We start from the raw sequence: 16,309 nt of genomic DNA, 5'->3' as shown, positions 1-16,309 counted from the left end.
CGAAAAAAATAAAAAACTACATCCATCACAAAACGCAGGCTGCGTTTGGATTAAATCACAATAAAAAAAATTTGAAAAACATGCAGAAAGCAAAACGCAGTCCACGTTTGTTCCTTTTCCTGAACACAAAAAAAAAAAGAAAGACAAAAGTAAAACATAACTTACGTTTTAAATCTGACATCATAGCAAAAAAATTTTTATTCATACGTCCATTACATTCAACAACACCAATTTTTGTTCCATAACAAAAAAAAAAAATGAGCCCCCTTATACCTTCCTCTTTCATTTTTCTATATAATATTTGATAGATGTACTCCACTACTCCTCATCCATATAGTACTTACTTAAATAGTTAAATACTACATTTTACAGCGATAGCCCAACAAAAACAACAATATAATACAGCACATATATTTTACTCTCTTGATTTGGCTGCAATATATAGAATACCACTTCAAGGGAAATGCTCACCAACTCCGCACATCCCCGTGCTCTCCGTGCTTTGAAGTGATTACAGATAGGATTAGGATATATTTAGCCTTTCTTACACTCCTACTCACAAAAAAAACATAAAATATAAAAAAAATGTTTGGTTGTCTTCGTAATGATGAAGCACAGATTAACTTCATGACGTGATCGTCATCCATCTACAGATCTACCTGAAGTGGAGGTTTGTTCCAGCAGCCTACTCTATATTCATATAATTTGTCTATACATACTCTTATATTGTTTAGCAAGTGAAACTTTACTCTCCGATGATCAATTTAAACATACTACCTGTAGTTTCATTTTCCCATAGTTTTGATTATTTAAACATACTAAGCAAGCATGCTAAGTGAGAGATTATAGCTAGGATGACCACACATAATAATTAAAGTGACAGATAAAAGCAGAAATGAAAGAAATAATTCTTAATATTACTATATATTTTGAAATTATAAATAAATATTTAGTTTGAAACTTGAATTTGTTAAAGATAATTACTTTGGCATCATTCGGAAATTAGAAAGTAAATCATCCTTTCTTATATATTATTATTGTATAGGAAGTCTAATTGTATATATATCTAACACATAAAATATTTTTTTTGCATATTTTATTTAAATATAAAATATTATATTTAAATTAAACTTAAATAAATAACTTATTCTATCATTTCTGTTCTAATAGAATTATAAAACTTGTGAAATATTTTATTGAAAAATAAGTAGCAAGTCATTGTTATCAAATCTTGATCCAAGACTGAAAAATCAATAAACTATACCTCTAGTGGATTATAGCATTGTTTAAGTCACCGGTCTGAACCGGCCTGAGCTACTATGGTGGAACCGAACAGATCACTGCATGTAAGAATAAGACTCGTTTACTGATGTTATGCTGATATCATAGTGTGAGTGTGGCCAATTAACTGAAAGGTATTTGCTATCGTGTCTAAAATTATTATCTAATTATTAAAAAAAATAAATAATTAATTTTAAATTAAAAATTTTAAAAGTTAACAAATTTTAAATATTTAAAAATTATAAAAAATAAATTAAGTAAAAGTTAGACAATAAATAAAAAATACCATAAAATTAGCCTTAACTACAAATTGGACATGGTAGGATTCAAATTTAGTTCTCAAAGGCAACAATCATTGAGATATCATGATTCTTATTAGGTGAATTTTAGTAGGCACATACTTCTAGTAGTTACCATAAATATGTAAGTATTATTAAAATTAAAATTATATTTTTTTATATTTTAGTAATACTTATATTTAACAATAATTTTTTAAAATTATTATTAAATAATAAAAAAATATTTTAATTTTAACAATAATTTTTAAAATACTGTAACAAATAATTCTTCTTATTATATATGCTAGTTTTTTTTAAATATATTGTCTAAGTTAAATTTAAATATCTTTCAAATGGTTAATTAATTAATTAATTTGATATTATCAGTTTAACTATTAATTTATTCATTGAACCATTAATTCAGTAATTTAGTATTTTAATCGGTTCGATTGAAGAGTCAGTACTTGTCTCGCTCATGGGGCTTCTTTGTTTTTCTTTTTCAGGGTCAACTCTCTTGTTTAAGGGTTGTTTGTGAGTTTAAAGTGTGGATTAGCGGGCTTCTATATTCAATGGTAAGATTTATCTTTGATTTTGAGTTGTATTATATGTTTTGTTATCAGTGGAAATTCAGGTATAGTCGACTTCACGTGAAGTTGATAACTGAGAGACGTTAGATGAAAATTTAGTTAAATTAGTCAAATCATCTAATGATTTTCATCTATCAACTTCACGTGAAGTCGATTGTACTTGAGTTTTCATCTTCATTATTATTTATTACATCATACGTAATACACCATTACACCCTATTCTTTTTTATAATAAAAATTATTAACATGATTTTAATATAAGGAAACAAATTTAATACTAGGATGTACTATATATTACTTTTTGATTTTTATGTTTGTGACCATATTAAATGTTCATTTTCTTTTAAGGAATGATAACATTATTAACATTGTGTGTACAAAATAACAAAGGATGAAAAAGAAATAAACAAACAAAAAGGAAGAAAGATAAGATACCGGTACTTTAGGTACATTTAAAACTTTCCAGCATATGTTGATTGATGAACTATATTCGTGTTTCAACAAGTACTAAAATAATTATTATTTGTATGTTGGATCAAATGCTTGTTATTAGAGTGAATATCTAATCCAATCCCTAACAATTATCTCGAAAGGACTATAAAGCCCTTGATAAAAAAAAAAATATCTAACCTGGCTCTTGATTTTTTTTTTTGAGTAAACTACCATTTCTATCCACCAAAGTTGAAAACGCTGACATATCTACCCATAGAAAAAGAAAATTACCATTTGTACCTATGAAATATGGATTCTGCACAGCAAAATTATCCAAATACTAAAAAATTACCTAAAATTCTTAAATTACCTTTATCTTCACCACCACTTTTCTAATTTCCAATCCCACCACCACACTCTTCACCCAGCCACCTTTCTAACTCTAACCCTCTTCACCCAAGCCACCACCCCCTTTTTCTTTCTAATCTCAAATCTCACTACCACCCCCTTCACCCAGCCACCTTTCTAATCCCAACCCTCTTCACCCAGCCACCACCCCCTTTTCCTCCAAAACTCACACACAAAGACATTACACACACCCCCACCCGAGGAAGAGAAAGAGAAGAGGAGGGGGAGGAAAACTGCACTGGCAATATGGGAACTTGCCGCCGCTATCGCATCATCATCGCCGTTGTTGAGGGAGCTCGAAGAGGAGATGCGAGCCAAAACCAAAGAAGGGGGAGCTGTCGCTGTCGTCGCGCCTTGCTGCTGCTGGCTCCGTCCCGTCTGTCGGCTCCATTGATTGAGTCTGTAACAACTCGTGAAAGCAGTTTCACTAATGGCCGAAGTCCTTCTTCGCGCACAGCCAGGCCTTCTGCTTGATTGTTTGTTGTGGAAGAAGGCTGGAATCTCTCTCTCCCTAGCCCTAGGATAGAATGTGATCTCTTTCTCTCCACTCCTGGTAGTCGAGTAGCTTATAGCTTATGGGACAAAAGAAAGACAATTAATTTCTCTTCTCTCCTTTCTTGACTCTGCTGACATTCTGTCTTCATCTTTCTTAGGGTTGAAAGAAGAAAGGAGATGTCCTGGTTCTCTTTTCTATTGTTGTTGCTGTTGTTGCTTTATGTGAAGAAGATGATGATGGAGGTATAATGGTGGTGGTGGTGATAGTAGTGATGAAGAAAATGAGGTGGTGGTGCCTTTGAACTCAGAGTTTAGCTTAGGCGAGGGCGAGACAGGGAAGGAGAGAAGGAGGGGTGGATGATGCGGATGATGATAAGGGTAATTTGGGGATTTTATGTGATTTTTTTAGTGTTTGGATAATTTTGTTATATGGAACTCATGTTTTATGGATACAAATGGTAATTTCCTTTTTCTATGGGTAGATATGTCAACGTTTTCAACTTTCGTGGGTAGAAATAGTAGTTTACTCTTTTTTTTGAGATTGATTAGCCCCTGTGCCAAAAAAACAACATTGACTTTTTTTTGGCACAGGGGCTAATCAGTCCCATAAAAGTAAAGCTCAGGGGCCGGACTGGGTATTTTTTTTGTCAAGGGCCTCGTTGTCTCTCGAGATAATTGTCAGGGACCGTTTATGATTTTTTTTCTTGTTATTACACTACAGCGGGAACAATTTGTTCTGACGGCTTTACTGATGATGGTCAGGCTGTCGCTATTCAACCTTTTCGAAGGTCAAAACGTCAATAAAAATGCATGCAAATCATGTATTAGTAATTCTAGACTAATATTACCAACAAAGTGTAACAGCAATAATAAAATAATAATGACGCTCATGCCGTCGATAATTAAAGACGTGAAAATAATTAATTTAATATTTTCAACGGTTATTCAATCGATAAATTAGGATGCTGTAAATATACAAATAAAAATAAATATAAAAATGTCATCAAAATTGAAAATACAAAAAAAATTTCTACTACAAGTACTCATCTAAGATGAAACCATTGCCATCACCACCCCTTAGTGATTTGTCATCTTGCTGATGGGAGCTGGTGGCGGCAACATTGATGACCAAGGATGTGAATGAGGAGGTGGAGGTGAAGGAGGCATGGGTGGCATACTATTGAATGAGTTGTTCGATATCTGTTACATGTAAGAGTACATGTCAGTAACAGTGCTTTTCCATTGGTCGAGATTGGAGAGTTGAGTGTGAACGGTAGACTGGAGGCGGCTGATCTCTCCCTCATACCTCTGATGAGCACACAACTCCTCCTGCTTTGGCTGGTATTGTGCCTCCAGCTCCACATATCTTGTCCTGTGCTACTGCATCTCTTGCTCCAAGACCTACGTAGCTCCGCATTGAGCAGAGTAACCTCCCTAATGTCCACAGATTCACTAGTAGTGGACTTAAGTACTTAACACCAGAGAAACACATAGTGGTGGTGGTGGAGATACATCTGACATTGTAAACCCTACTCCACTTGTGTTCGCCTACAGCCTGCGTCTACAAGGCATCCTCCTCAATGGGCGGCGGCTCTAGACCCTCTTGAGCGATCTGGATGGCACGTTCCTTGCAGGCCTTCGCCACGATCTCCTCGAATAGTCGCTAATTTCATATTGGAAAAGGATTAGCATTATTTAAATATAAGCCATAATATTGAATAGTTGTAATGGTTTAGGAGACTTACAACAGTCTCCTGAGAGGTGCTTGTCGATCCACTACGAATGATCACATTTCCTTTTGTGCGTTCTCTTAAATAACAATAAGAAAATAATAAACTAGAACAAAAACAACCTAACTGGGAAAATTAATCACTATCATTACAAGAAAATGATGAATACCGTCGAAAAAATGAAAAAAATCCAATCCTAAGTTAACTACCATCGAAAATAATTAGACAGTAAAAATTTCGCCGGTAAATATTTACCGTCGGAATTTTTTCATTTGACGGTAATTACCGTTGGATTCTGCGACAGATTACTAACTCGGAAACCAACTGATTACCGGCTAACTTTTCCAATGGTATTGTTGGCGAAAAAATATTGTTTCGCGCATTATTACCATCGGATTATTCATACGGTAAATCCGACAGTAATGCCAATTTTTTTGAATTTTTTTTTGAAATAAATGGTCAATTTTAGTTTTAAATTTAAATTTAATTTTCACACAATTAATGGTCAATTTATAAATAATAAAAACCTATTATTTAAAATAAATAATACAATGTTCAAATAAATTAAAAGTCAAGTACATCAAATAAATACAATGAAACAATAAAATGAAAAACTAATCACTAAAGATTTAGGTAGTCCTCGTCGTCGTCGTTGTCGTTGGTCTCATGGCCCTAAGTCAGTGGCGCAAAAGTCGGTAATGTCCATGTGCCACCACCAGGGTTGATGCCAGTGATAACCATAATCATTGAAACAGAAAACAATAATCAAGCAACCAAATCAACCTAAGTCCACTAAACAGTAATCATTTTTCAGGAACTTTTAGCAATAACCATAATCATTAAAACAGGAAACAATAACCAGGCAGCCAAATCAACCTAAATCCACTAAACAGGAATCAAATAATCAGAAAATATATAAAACTCAAAGTGATACTTATCCCGTGCCGCCATCAGAAAAATGGTCAACCGTACAATGGAAGGTGGTGAAGGGGCATCAACTGCCTCACTTCCGTGAAAAGACTCCAGGGCCGCAGCTTCCGTCACTAGAGGAGGCGTTGCCGTGGAAATGGGCTACTGAGCGGGAGGAGGCAATGGTATCACCGTAGACGGAGGCATGTAGTTGGAGTTAAGGATCATGATGAACGGTTGATCCACTAAACCCATGACCCGTGACGTCACCGGAGTGGTCAGAGTAAAGGGAGAGAATCCAGAAGTCCCGAGGGTATCGGAAAAAAACTTTTTCTCTACCCTGACCACGACTACAACCACGACCAGCAACCTGATCCGAAATACCTCTACCAGTCGTCATGTATGCAAATAGCATACCAATTAACAGAAATTCAGAACAACAAATCAAATAGTTCAACAAATAAAACAAATAATAGTTGAACTCATCCGTCAAATACAAAAAAGCTTCCGTAACAGAATTGTCTTGCATGTCTATTAGTATCAAAATGTCATGTGTTTTCTTTTTCTATAATAAATTTTAGAATATTTCTTGTTATTTGTTGAAGTTTCAAAAGTTTTAATTATCATGAAATAAACATATTTTTAAATTTTTAATATATATAATACATTAACTTTAACATATCTTAAGTTATTTCAATAACCTAACCAACATTTCTTGCAAGTCACATTCATGAACCCATAACCAAATGGAAAAGAAGTTAAGTGAAAATAACTAAGTGATTTTTTAAACAACACAACAACAAATTCAACCAAATTATAACAATTGTTTAACACAACAAATAATCTTTTAATATCAACTCACACAAATTTAACATATTCAACACAAAATCTGCAGCATTATCTAATAATTCAATTAATTTTTAATACTTTCAGCAATATAACAAACTAATAATTCTAAAACTAATCTATTCTAACCACCTAAAATTTACTAAAATAAAAAAATTAACTCTAACTAAAATACCTAGCTAAAATTAGAATAATGAAACAACCTAACCAAAACAGAAATTGAAGAAGAAAGAGAAACATATTTTAAAGAAACCCAGAATGCAGAACGGCGGAATGGTGGTTGCCGAAGCTAGAGGTAGCGGAAGGGCGATCGCTAAAGGATAAGGAACTCGCCAAAGGCTAGGCAGCGGCAGCACGATGATGGCGGGGGCGACAGACATATGACTACGCGAGGAAAGAGAAGAAGAGGGGAAGAAGGAGAAGAATGAGGGGTCGATGGTGGGTTGACGGCCACAGATATGGGCTATGATGGTGATGGTCTCGTCGGTGGCAACAAATGGCGGAGACGGGAGACGAGAGACATTAGAGAGAGAGAGAGAGAGAGAGAGAGAGTGGTGATGAATTTGAATAAGGCAGAAGAGGGTTCGTGATTTGAATTTACGCCCTTTTACTATTGGAAAAATTCGACAATTAACCATTGTGTCACCAAAACGCAGCGTTTCACTAAATCTAACGATAAACCCGACAGTAAAGGACGCACTAATTTAATTTATTTTTCCTCCAAATATTACCGACAGATTTACCATCGAAAAATGGAATTTGCCAGTAATGACTTTTTGTTACGAATTCGACATCGTTACTGCCGGTAAATCCGCAACTACTTTGCGTCGCTAAATCTGACGGTACTCAACATTTTTCTTGTAGTGTATGTCTGTAAAAAAATAGCAAGTACATGAAATGTCTCCGTTCCAATGGCAACCTCAGCCTCCAAATGTCACAATAAACCTGCAACAAATTGAGTTAGATCCAAACTTAGAGTAAAAAAAGAATCATCAAAGCAATCGAAAAAAGTTTAATTAACCGAAAAAACTAAACCAATTAAGGGTGTGTTAGGGTTTACGTTGGGAAAGAGAGAAGATTGTTTGAGTGTCTTGAATGCTTTATTTTTATGTTTAGCAACTTTTGAAATCTCTGAACACAGAAGTGCTTGTTCAGGTGAAACTAAAAATTATAGCTTCTGCGTTCACGTTGATGGTGGCTGGTTACCATTGAAAAATCAGGTGAAAAATTTATTTCTTTTCTACTAACACTATCCTTCATTTTCTTCTATGAAAAGGATACAAGTAACCATATACTTTCATATTAGTTATGGTAAATTACAAATATAAATCAAATGGAGGCATATATTACATAATTCTACCAAATTTAAAAACGTTACAAGGATCTACCAGAAGGACAATTTCATGTAATTCGAATGAGGCTCATTCGAATTACACAAACCAAGAGTAATTCGAAGCAATCAAATTTGAATTACAAGTGATCAACATATATCGAATTGGACCAATTCAAATTATGGATGCATGAATTCGAGAGGTAATTCGAATCACCTTAATTCGAACTATGGTATAATTTGCAATACTCTCCTGCCCGTTCTTTTATTAAAAAATTAATAATTTAAAAATTAAAAAATATATATTTTATTCCATACATTAAAAAAAGCTAACAAAATATTTAATTATGAAACTTCTTCAAAATATTATGAGTTATCAATTCGAATTTCATACAATACTCTTCTACCTATTCTTGATAGCTCATGAATATTTTTTAATAAACTTGTTTAAATTATATCACAAAAAATATTTTATTCTATGCAAAACAATTTAAAAAATAGCTTAAAAGATGTTAACAGTACTATAAAAGTTTGTAATGTTCTAGTGACTTAGGTAAATACATACATGTACTCAAATTTAAAAGAAAAAATACTCTACATAGTCAATAATAATCTAGAAATTAAAGAAAATATATTTTTATCATGTATTTACCAAAGTCACTAGGACATTACAAATTTTTATAGTACTCTTAACATCTTTTAAGCCATTTTTTAAAATTATTTTAAATGGAATAAAATATATTTTTTAATTATTTTGCATGGAATAAAATATTTTTTAATTTCTAAATTATTATTGACTATGTAGAGTACTTTATTTAAAATTTGAGTACATGCATGTATTTACCTAAGTCATTAGAACATTACAAATTTTTATAGTACTTCTAACATCTTTTAAGCCATTTTTTTTAAATTGTTTTGTATAGAATAAATATTTTTTTGTGGTATAATTTAAATAAGGGTTAAGTACTGAAATCGTTCCTAACGTTTGGGGTGAAAATCAAAATCGTTCTTGACCTTTTTTTGTTATTAAAATCATCCCCAACGTTACAAAACATTATAAAATCGTTCTTTTTTTATCTCAATTTTATATTTTGACCAAATTACCCTTAACTATTAATAAAAAAATAAAAAATAAAAACAAAAATAAAAAAAACTCCTCCCCCCACCCCCACCCACACCCCCACCTCCGATGTCTCTTTCCAGTGAGAAAATCCAGCTTCTTCCTCTTCTTGTTCAAATTCAACACCGCCACCCTCTTCCGCCCTCCCCTCGCACTCTCTCTCCTCTACTCCTCAGCTACCAGCAACTCCATTCTTCACCCTTTAACGCCTCTCACTTCTTCCACCCTTTCCTTCGCCACACTCACTGGCCTTGGATCTTGATATCCCCTTCCTTCTGCTCTTTGCAAACTTCCCCTTCCTTCCCCCCTCCCACCCAAAAATAACAAGTCTTCTTCTCTCCTTCAACAACAGCAACAAGTAAATCTAGCAACAACAATTTTTTTTCTCTTCTTTACCAGCAACAACAACAAATTCAGCAATTGGACAATAACAAATTCAGCAAAATAAATCATTAACAAGTTTAAATTTGACAACAGTTCAACAATCATCTATTACACTTCAAATCCAAAAATCAACAACCACAGAAATTAAAAAGAATTAATAAAAGGATGTTCATATTTTTAAATCTCAGCATGTCGAACACCGAAGCCGAGCACCGCGAAGAGGAGGAGGCTCCTGCCGGGGAGGACGAGGACACCGGAGCTCAGGTAGCTCTGATCGTTAGACTCGAAGAGGTCGCCATCTCCGATGGAGAATATCATCATCGTTCTCTTTGCCAGTAAAAAAAGTTCAAGCAGAAGCAGAAGGAGAAGCAGAGGCAGCCAATCACAGAAGAAGAAGCAGCGCCGGCGGAGTCCCCCTCCCGATGACGACGCGACGGCGACAGCGGCGGCGAACCCTAGAAACAAATAAATAGGGCGGCGGCGGCGGCGAGAAGAAAAATTGAAGTTAAAATTAGGGTTGGAGATTTGAAGAGAGGGGCATGAGGAAGGGAATGGGTGGGTGACGGGAGTGGGGTGAGACGGTTACGGGAGGGTGAGGGGGTGAGGGGGTGAGGGACGAGGGATGAGGGATGAGGGGTTTGGGAGTCGGGAGTGGGGTAAGGGATGAGGGGTGGAGGGTGAGGGAGTGGGCTGAGGGGGTTATGGGAGGGTGAGTGAGGGAGTGGGGTGAGAGAGTGAGGAGGGAGTTAGGAGGGCATAGGTTTGTTTAAATTTTTTAATATTATTTTTAGATATTTTTATTAATAATGAAGGGTAATATGGTAAAAAAAATAAAATTGAAGTGGAAAAGGACGATTTTATAACGTTTTGTAACATTGAGGATGATTTTAATAACAAAAAAAGGTTGGGGACGATTTTGATTTTCACCCAGACCTTAGGGACGATTTCAGTACTTAACGCTTTAAATAAATTTATTAAAAAATATTTATGAGCTATCGAAAATGGATAGAAGAATATTGTATGAAATTCGAATTGATAACTTATAAATATTTTGAAGAAGTCTCGTAATTAAATATTTTGTTAGTTTTTTTAATGCATGGAATAAAATATATATTTTTTAATATTTAAATTATTAATTTTTTTAATAATTTTTTAATAAATTATTAATTTTTTAATAAAAGAATGGATAAAAGAGTATTGCAAACTATATCACAAAACGTGTGTGTAGTTGAAATCAAGGTGATTCCAATTATCCCTAGAATTCATGCGTGCATAATTCGAATTGGTCCAATTCGATTTATGTTAATAACTTATAATTTGAATTTGATTGATTCGAATTATATGAAATTGTCCTTCTACTAGATCTTTGTAACATTTTTGAATTTGGTAGAATTGTGTAATATATGCCTCCATTTAGTTTATATATGTGATTTACCCTGTTAGTTCTTTGCGGTTCTTCATTCCAATTTTTTTCATCAAAATCTTTTTAGATTTGTTTCAATCACTTGCAAGACAAATTATTAATTTTTTAATTATTTTTAGTACTCTCTTCTATATTTTAAATTTTATGTTTTTTTATTGTGTTTTTTATTTATATGATAAATATTTTTTATATTATTTTTTTAATGTTCTAATATTATATTTTTAAAGTTTATATTACTTCTTAATTCATGAGTTTTTTTTATCATTTATTATATTATTTTTTATATGTATATTTTTTATGAAATTTTTTATTTTATTTTTATTTAGTTTTGTTCATATAATTTTTATTTATTTTTATTATATTTTTTATTCTTATGATAAATATTATTGATGTAAATTCTTATTTTTATTGATTTTTATAATATTTTTATTATTTTTTGTTAATATAATTTTTTTTTATTTTTTGTTATATTATATTTATGTTGTCTATAAAATTTTTTATTTCTTATTTAATTTTATTCATATGAATTCTATTTATCTTTTATTATAATTTTTTTATTTATATAATATATGTTGTTGGTTTTATAAAATTTTTATTATTTTTTATTTGTATGAATTTTTTTTATTTTTTAATGTATTTTATTTTTATTTTGTATAAAATTTTTTATTTTTTTATTTGATTTTGTAAAATTTATAAATAAAATCTATTTAAATATTTAATATAAAATAATAAAATAAATTATTTTAAATTATAAAATTTAAATAGTATTTATTTTAATATAATCTATTTTAATGTAAAAATTACTAAATATAAATTATATTAATACAAACTTAATTTTTATCAAAATCTAAGTTTGCAAAATTGAAGAAAAACTCGCCATAAATACAAAGGCGGTGCTAGAATCTTTAATCGGAGCTTTAACGAGGGAGGAAAACTAGAGATTGTGGGAGGAGGTGAGAGAATGAGAGGGTTAGAGAGAGAATGGATTTTCATAAATGGAGGAGGGAGAGAGGCTACGCCGATTTAAATTTGGACGTGCCTTAAACAGTAAACACTATCCCAAGAGATACTGTTAGCATAACCACCTTTCAAACACCAAACTCCTTTTAAGCTTATGAACAATGGGTGTGTGGCTTACATGTTTTCACAATTGGGTTTCTATGTGGTTATATCACCTTACCTCCCTTAAACCATAGCCGTTTCACCTTCACGAATACACTTCTACCACTTTTTCCCGAGAAAACAGTTGCCCTATTTTCTCTTTAATCAAGTCCTACTTGGCACCAGGTTCAACCATCTGAACACTTTTCCGCCTCTGCTCCGATCCTCAGCATTTCCAGAAACCACATTGTGCTTCTCCCTCATATTCTCATTCCCGTTCACTCCACTCTCTCCTTTCCACTCTTCATCCTCTCAGTAGATGAAAATAACGGGATTCCATTAGCAGCTCAGTGTTGATGATGGAGGAAGTAGGCAATACAAGGTCAAAAGCAGCAATATAGAAGCAAACAACTTTGTGAGTTGAAGCACAAACCTCCAAATAGAACTGATCCTCCATGTTCGCTTCGATCCAAGGGATGCAAGGTACATTTGATTCAGCTACATATGAAGTAGATCGTCAAGGAGAAGGAAGCTAAGGTGCGAGTTTGGAAGTGGTGCGAAGACCACCACCACCGAATCACAAAACCGTGGGATAGGAAGCCTTTGGTGGTGATATGATTTAGATCCGGTGTGAAGCCACTCCGACTAAGCAGTCTAACAAGGAGTAGCAACAGTGACACCTCAAATAGGGAGCAGCAGCGAGAAACAGAAACCTCTAAGAGAGAGCAGAGACGCTAAATATTTTATTTCATTTCAATTTTATATATTCCAAGCATTTCAATTTTTCCCTTTTGAAAAACAACTTCTGCTAATCAAATATTAGAATACCCTATATAATATAATTAATTTATCTATCCGGTATCGCGCCCATCTGACTCTAGTTGCAATTTATTTCATTTATGTTCTCTTTTACTAACTACTAGTTATTGCAGAGAGAAAATGTAGAGCAACAAGATCGTGAAGGATGAATGAAGTATGGCTGCTTTTATACCGATACCTGATTTTTTGCAACAACGTTTGATCGACGCAGCAATTGACTTTGTAAAGAATCAATGTGATTACGTGTGGGATTATGAGACAAGATTCGAGGAGCTAAGAAATGCTGCAGAGACTCTCAAGAAAGATAAAACATGGGTGCAGGATAAAGCCGAGGAAGAAGAAGGCCGATATGGAAGAGCAATATATGATTATGTTCATAAGTGGTTGGCCCAGGTGGATGACGTTGTTGCTGAATATGACAAGTTCCAACGAGAACACGATAGCAATGATGGGTATCCCCTTGCTATTCCTAACGTGCAGAAAAGGCATCATCGCAGCAAAATAGCAGAGGAAATGAAAGTGAAGGTTGAAGAAGTGCAAAAGGACAAGCCTGATGGTATATCTCACTGGCAGGGGGCCCACTTTCCATGGGGTTTGCGCTTCCTACTGTTGACTATGAAGAGCTCCAATCGAGAGTAGAAACTATGAATGAAATCACTAAAGCACTGGAAGACTCGAGTGCTACAATGATCGGTATTCACGGGCTAGCTGGTATGGGGAAGACCACTTTGGTCATAGAAGCCGCTAACAGAGTTCAAAATCGAGAATCTAAAGTATTCGATGTGGTGATTATGGCAAACGTGGGCAAAATTCTAGACATCAGAAAGACCCAAGGGCAGATAGCTGACATGTTGGGGATTATATTACAGGAGGAGAGTGAGTATCGTTAATGCTTAAGTACTTCTTTTTTGAGTGAATGTCCGTTTATTTGTTCCAAGGACAAAGTGCTCCTCTATAATTCGAAAATTCCTAATCAGTCCCAACAAAGTAATTAGTCTAAGCAGCTTTGTAAACAGTGACCTGCCCATGTGTTAAGGTTGCTTAGTCCAGTAACAGGGCCACTTAGACCAATTAATTGGATGGTTAAGGACCCGTTAAAAATTTTCGAATTGTAGAGAAATAGTTTATTTTTTTATGTAAATAATCAGGTATCGGAAAGGACATTTACTCTTTTTTTTTATTATATTTATATTATGTGTATCTGCATCAAGTATTGTTATACCTTAAGCTTCTTTAATCTGTGACGTAATCTATTTGTGCAACATAGGTGAATATGCAAGAGCGATCCGCATCAAAGAGAAATTGAAGAAAGAGAAGAATGCTCTTATAATCCTTGATGACGTGTATGCAAAAATTGACTTGGATATGTTGGGGATTCCATCACAGAGTCCTGATGACAAGCAAAAGAATCTCCTTCTCAAAGAAGGAAAATCTTTTAGCAATGTGGATCAAACTAAGGCGAGACAAACCAAACCGATGGACCCTCTTTTATGAAACAGAATACATTATCAGAGGATGCCAAAACAGAAGACACCTCCATTGGTTCTAGTAAATTGAAAGCAGAAGAAAATTACAAAGGGTGTAAGGTTTTGCTGATTTCTGAGGTGAAACAAGTCTTGAGCCAAATGGATGTGAAACCAAATTACATGTTCCTCGTGAACACCATAAATGTTGATGATGCAAAGAAATTGTTCATGACAAAAGTTAGAATAGACTACAAAAACTCTGAGCTCGAATATCTAGCAGCTGAAATCGCCAAGAAGTGTTACGGCTTGCCCATGTCAATAGTCACAACTGCAAAGGCATTGAAAAACCAAAACCACTTGGTTTGGCGGGAAACCCTTAAAACGCTTGAAAGGCAGAAGTTGACCGGAACACCCGAGTATTCTACAAACTTGAGTTACCAACTTCTAGAAAATGAGGAGCTCAAGTGTACCTTCTTGCTTTGCGCTTGTATGGGCCAAGATGCTTTAGTTTCAGACTTGGTGAGACTATGCATTGGTCTTGGTTTTCTTGAAGGCATCTACACGGTAAGGGAAGCAAGAGATAAAGTGCAAATATTGCTTATGAAGCTAAAAGAGTCAGGTTTGTTGTCTAACAGTTATTCAATTAGTTGTTTCGCGATGCAAAATCTTGTTCGCGATGCAGCTTTGTTGACAGCATCAGAGGAGAAACAAATTTTCATGCTGACTAAATGTAAACTGGATGAATGGCCTGACGAGGATAAACTTGAAAAGTACACTGCTATTTTCTTGCGTCAGTGTGATGTCAATACTGCTGAGTTTCCTGGAAACATAAGATGTCCTAAACTAAAAGTCTTTCATTTTGATAATAATCACCATCATTTTAAAATACTAGGAAACTTTTTTCAAGAAATGAAAGAACTTAGAGTGTTAATCTTGATTGGCGTTGATATATCAGAATTGTCTTCATCAATAAAATGCCTTAGAAAACTCAGAAAGCTTTGTTTGGAGCAATGCATTAATTTAGATGATCAGTTGTGCATCAATATTGGGGAGCTAAAGAATTTGAGAATTCTTAGCTTTTCAGGATCTGATATTAAAAGCTTGCCGGTTGCATTAATGCAATTATCTAAGCTACAAATTCTTGACATAAGTAATTGCTCCAAACTAGAAGCCATTCCACCTGGTTTAATCTCAAACCTGACTAGTTTGGAGGAATTGTACATGAGCAACATCTCCACTGAATGGGAGAGTCATGACAATGCTAGTCTTTCAGAGTTAGGGAATCTGAATCTATCAAATATTGACCTACAAATCCCAAGCATTGACCGTTTGCCAAAGGATTTGTTTTTCAATAATTTGCATAGTTATAAGATTGTCATTGGCTCTTCAAACAGACATTTAGAGCCAGAATTGAACGTGCCAGAGAAGTATGAATTGTTGAGGTATTTGGCGATACGGGAAAAAGATGGTGCCTTCGCTCTAGTAACTATATAATTTTCGAAATTTTTAAAAAGTATTATTAAAATTAAAATAATATTTTTTTATTATTTAATAACTCTTTAATTTAAAAAATAAAAATTAAACGTGTAACCAAAATGTAAGTGACTTTAATTTTAACCATGTTTTTTAAGTATTGTAAAAAATATTGTAAGTATACTATGTTGGTCTCAATTTTTTTATCCCGCAATTCATTATATTAT

The 16,309-nt window shown here is 33.8% G+C and overlaps 1 protein-coding gene across 3 annotated transcripts; it reads left to right on the top strand.

Moving 5' to 3' along the window:
* The first annotated feature begins 464 nt into the window (after positions 1 to 464).
* LOC112736543 (probable disease resistance protein At1g52660) lies at positions 465 to 16,117 on the top strand. Of its 3 annotated transcripts, XM_072214497.1 has the most exons (5): positions 465 to 670; positions 2,063 to 2,131; positions 8,122 to 8,186; positions 13,257 to 14,019; positions 14,411 to 16,117. In XM_072214497.1, exon 5 carries the CDS (start codon positions 14,634 to 14,636, stop codon positions 16,101 to 16,103), a length of 1,470 nt encoding a protein of 489 aa, XP_072070598.1. In that variant the 5' UTR covers positions 465 to 670; positions 2,063 to 2,131; positions 8,122 to 8,186; positions 13,257 to 14,019; positions 14,411 to 14,633; the 3' UTR covers positions 16,104 to 16,117. The 3 variants fall into 3 exon arrangements, with proteins under 3 accessions (XP_072070598.1, XP_072070597.1, XP_029147143.1); XM_072214496.1 differs by lacking the exon at positions 8,122 to 8,186; XM_029291310.2 differs by lacking the exon at positions 8,122 to 8,186 and having other exon boundaries at positions 14,411 to 15,605.
* The last annotated feature ends 192 nt before the right edge of the window (positions 16,118 to 16,309 follow it).

The sequence above is a fragment of the Arachis hypogaea genome, chromosome 2 (assembly GCF_003086295.3).
Source record: "Arachis hypogaea cultivar Tifrunner chromosome 2, arahy.Tifrunner.gnm2.J5K5, whole genome shotgun sequence".
NCBI classification, from domain to species: domain Eukaryota; kingdom Viridiplantae; phylum Streptophyta; class Magnoliopsida; order Fabales; family Fabaceae; genus Arachis; species Arachis hypogaea.
The sequence above is the reverse complement of the archived record's forward strand: the minus strand, read 5'-3'. Positions and strand labels throughout refer to the sequence as shown.

Bases quoted from the DNA above. Each gene is read 5' to 3' on its own strand.
- LOC112736543 (XM_072214496.1), top strand. From the start codon at position 14,634: ATGAAACAGAATACATTATCAGAGGATGCCAAAACAGAAGACACCTCC.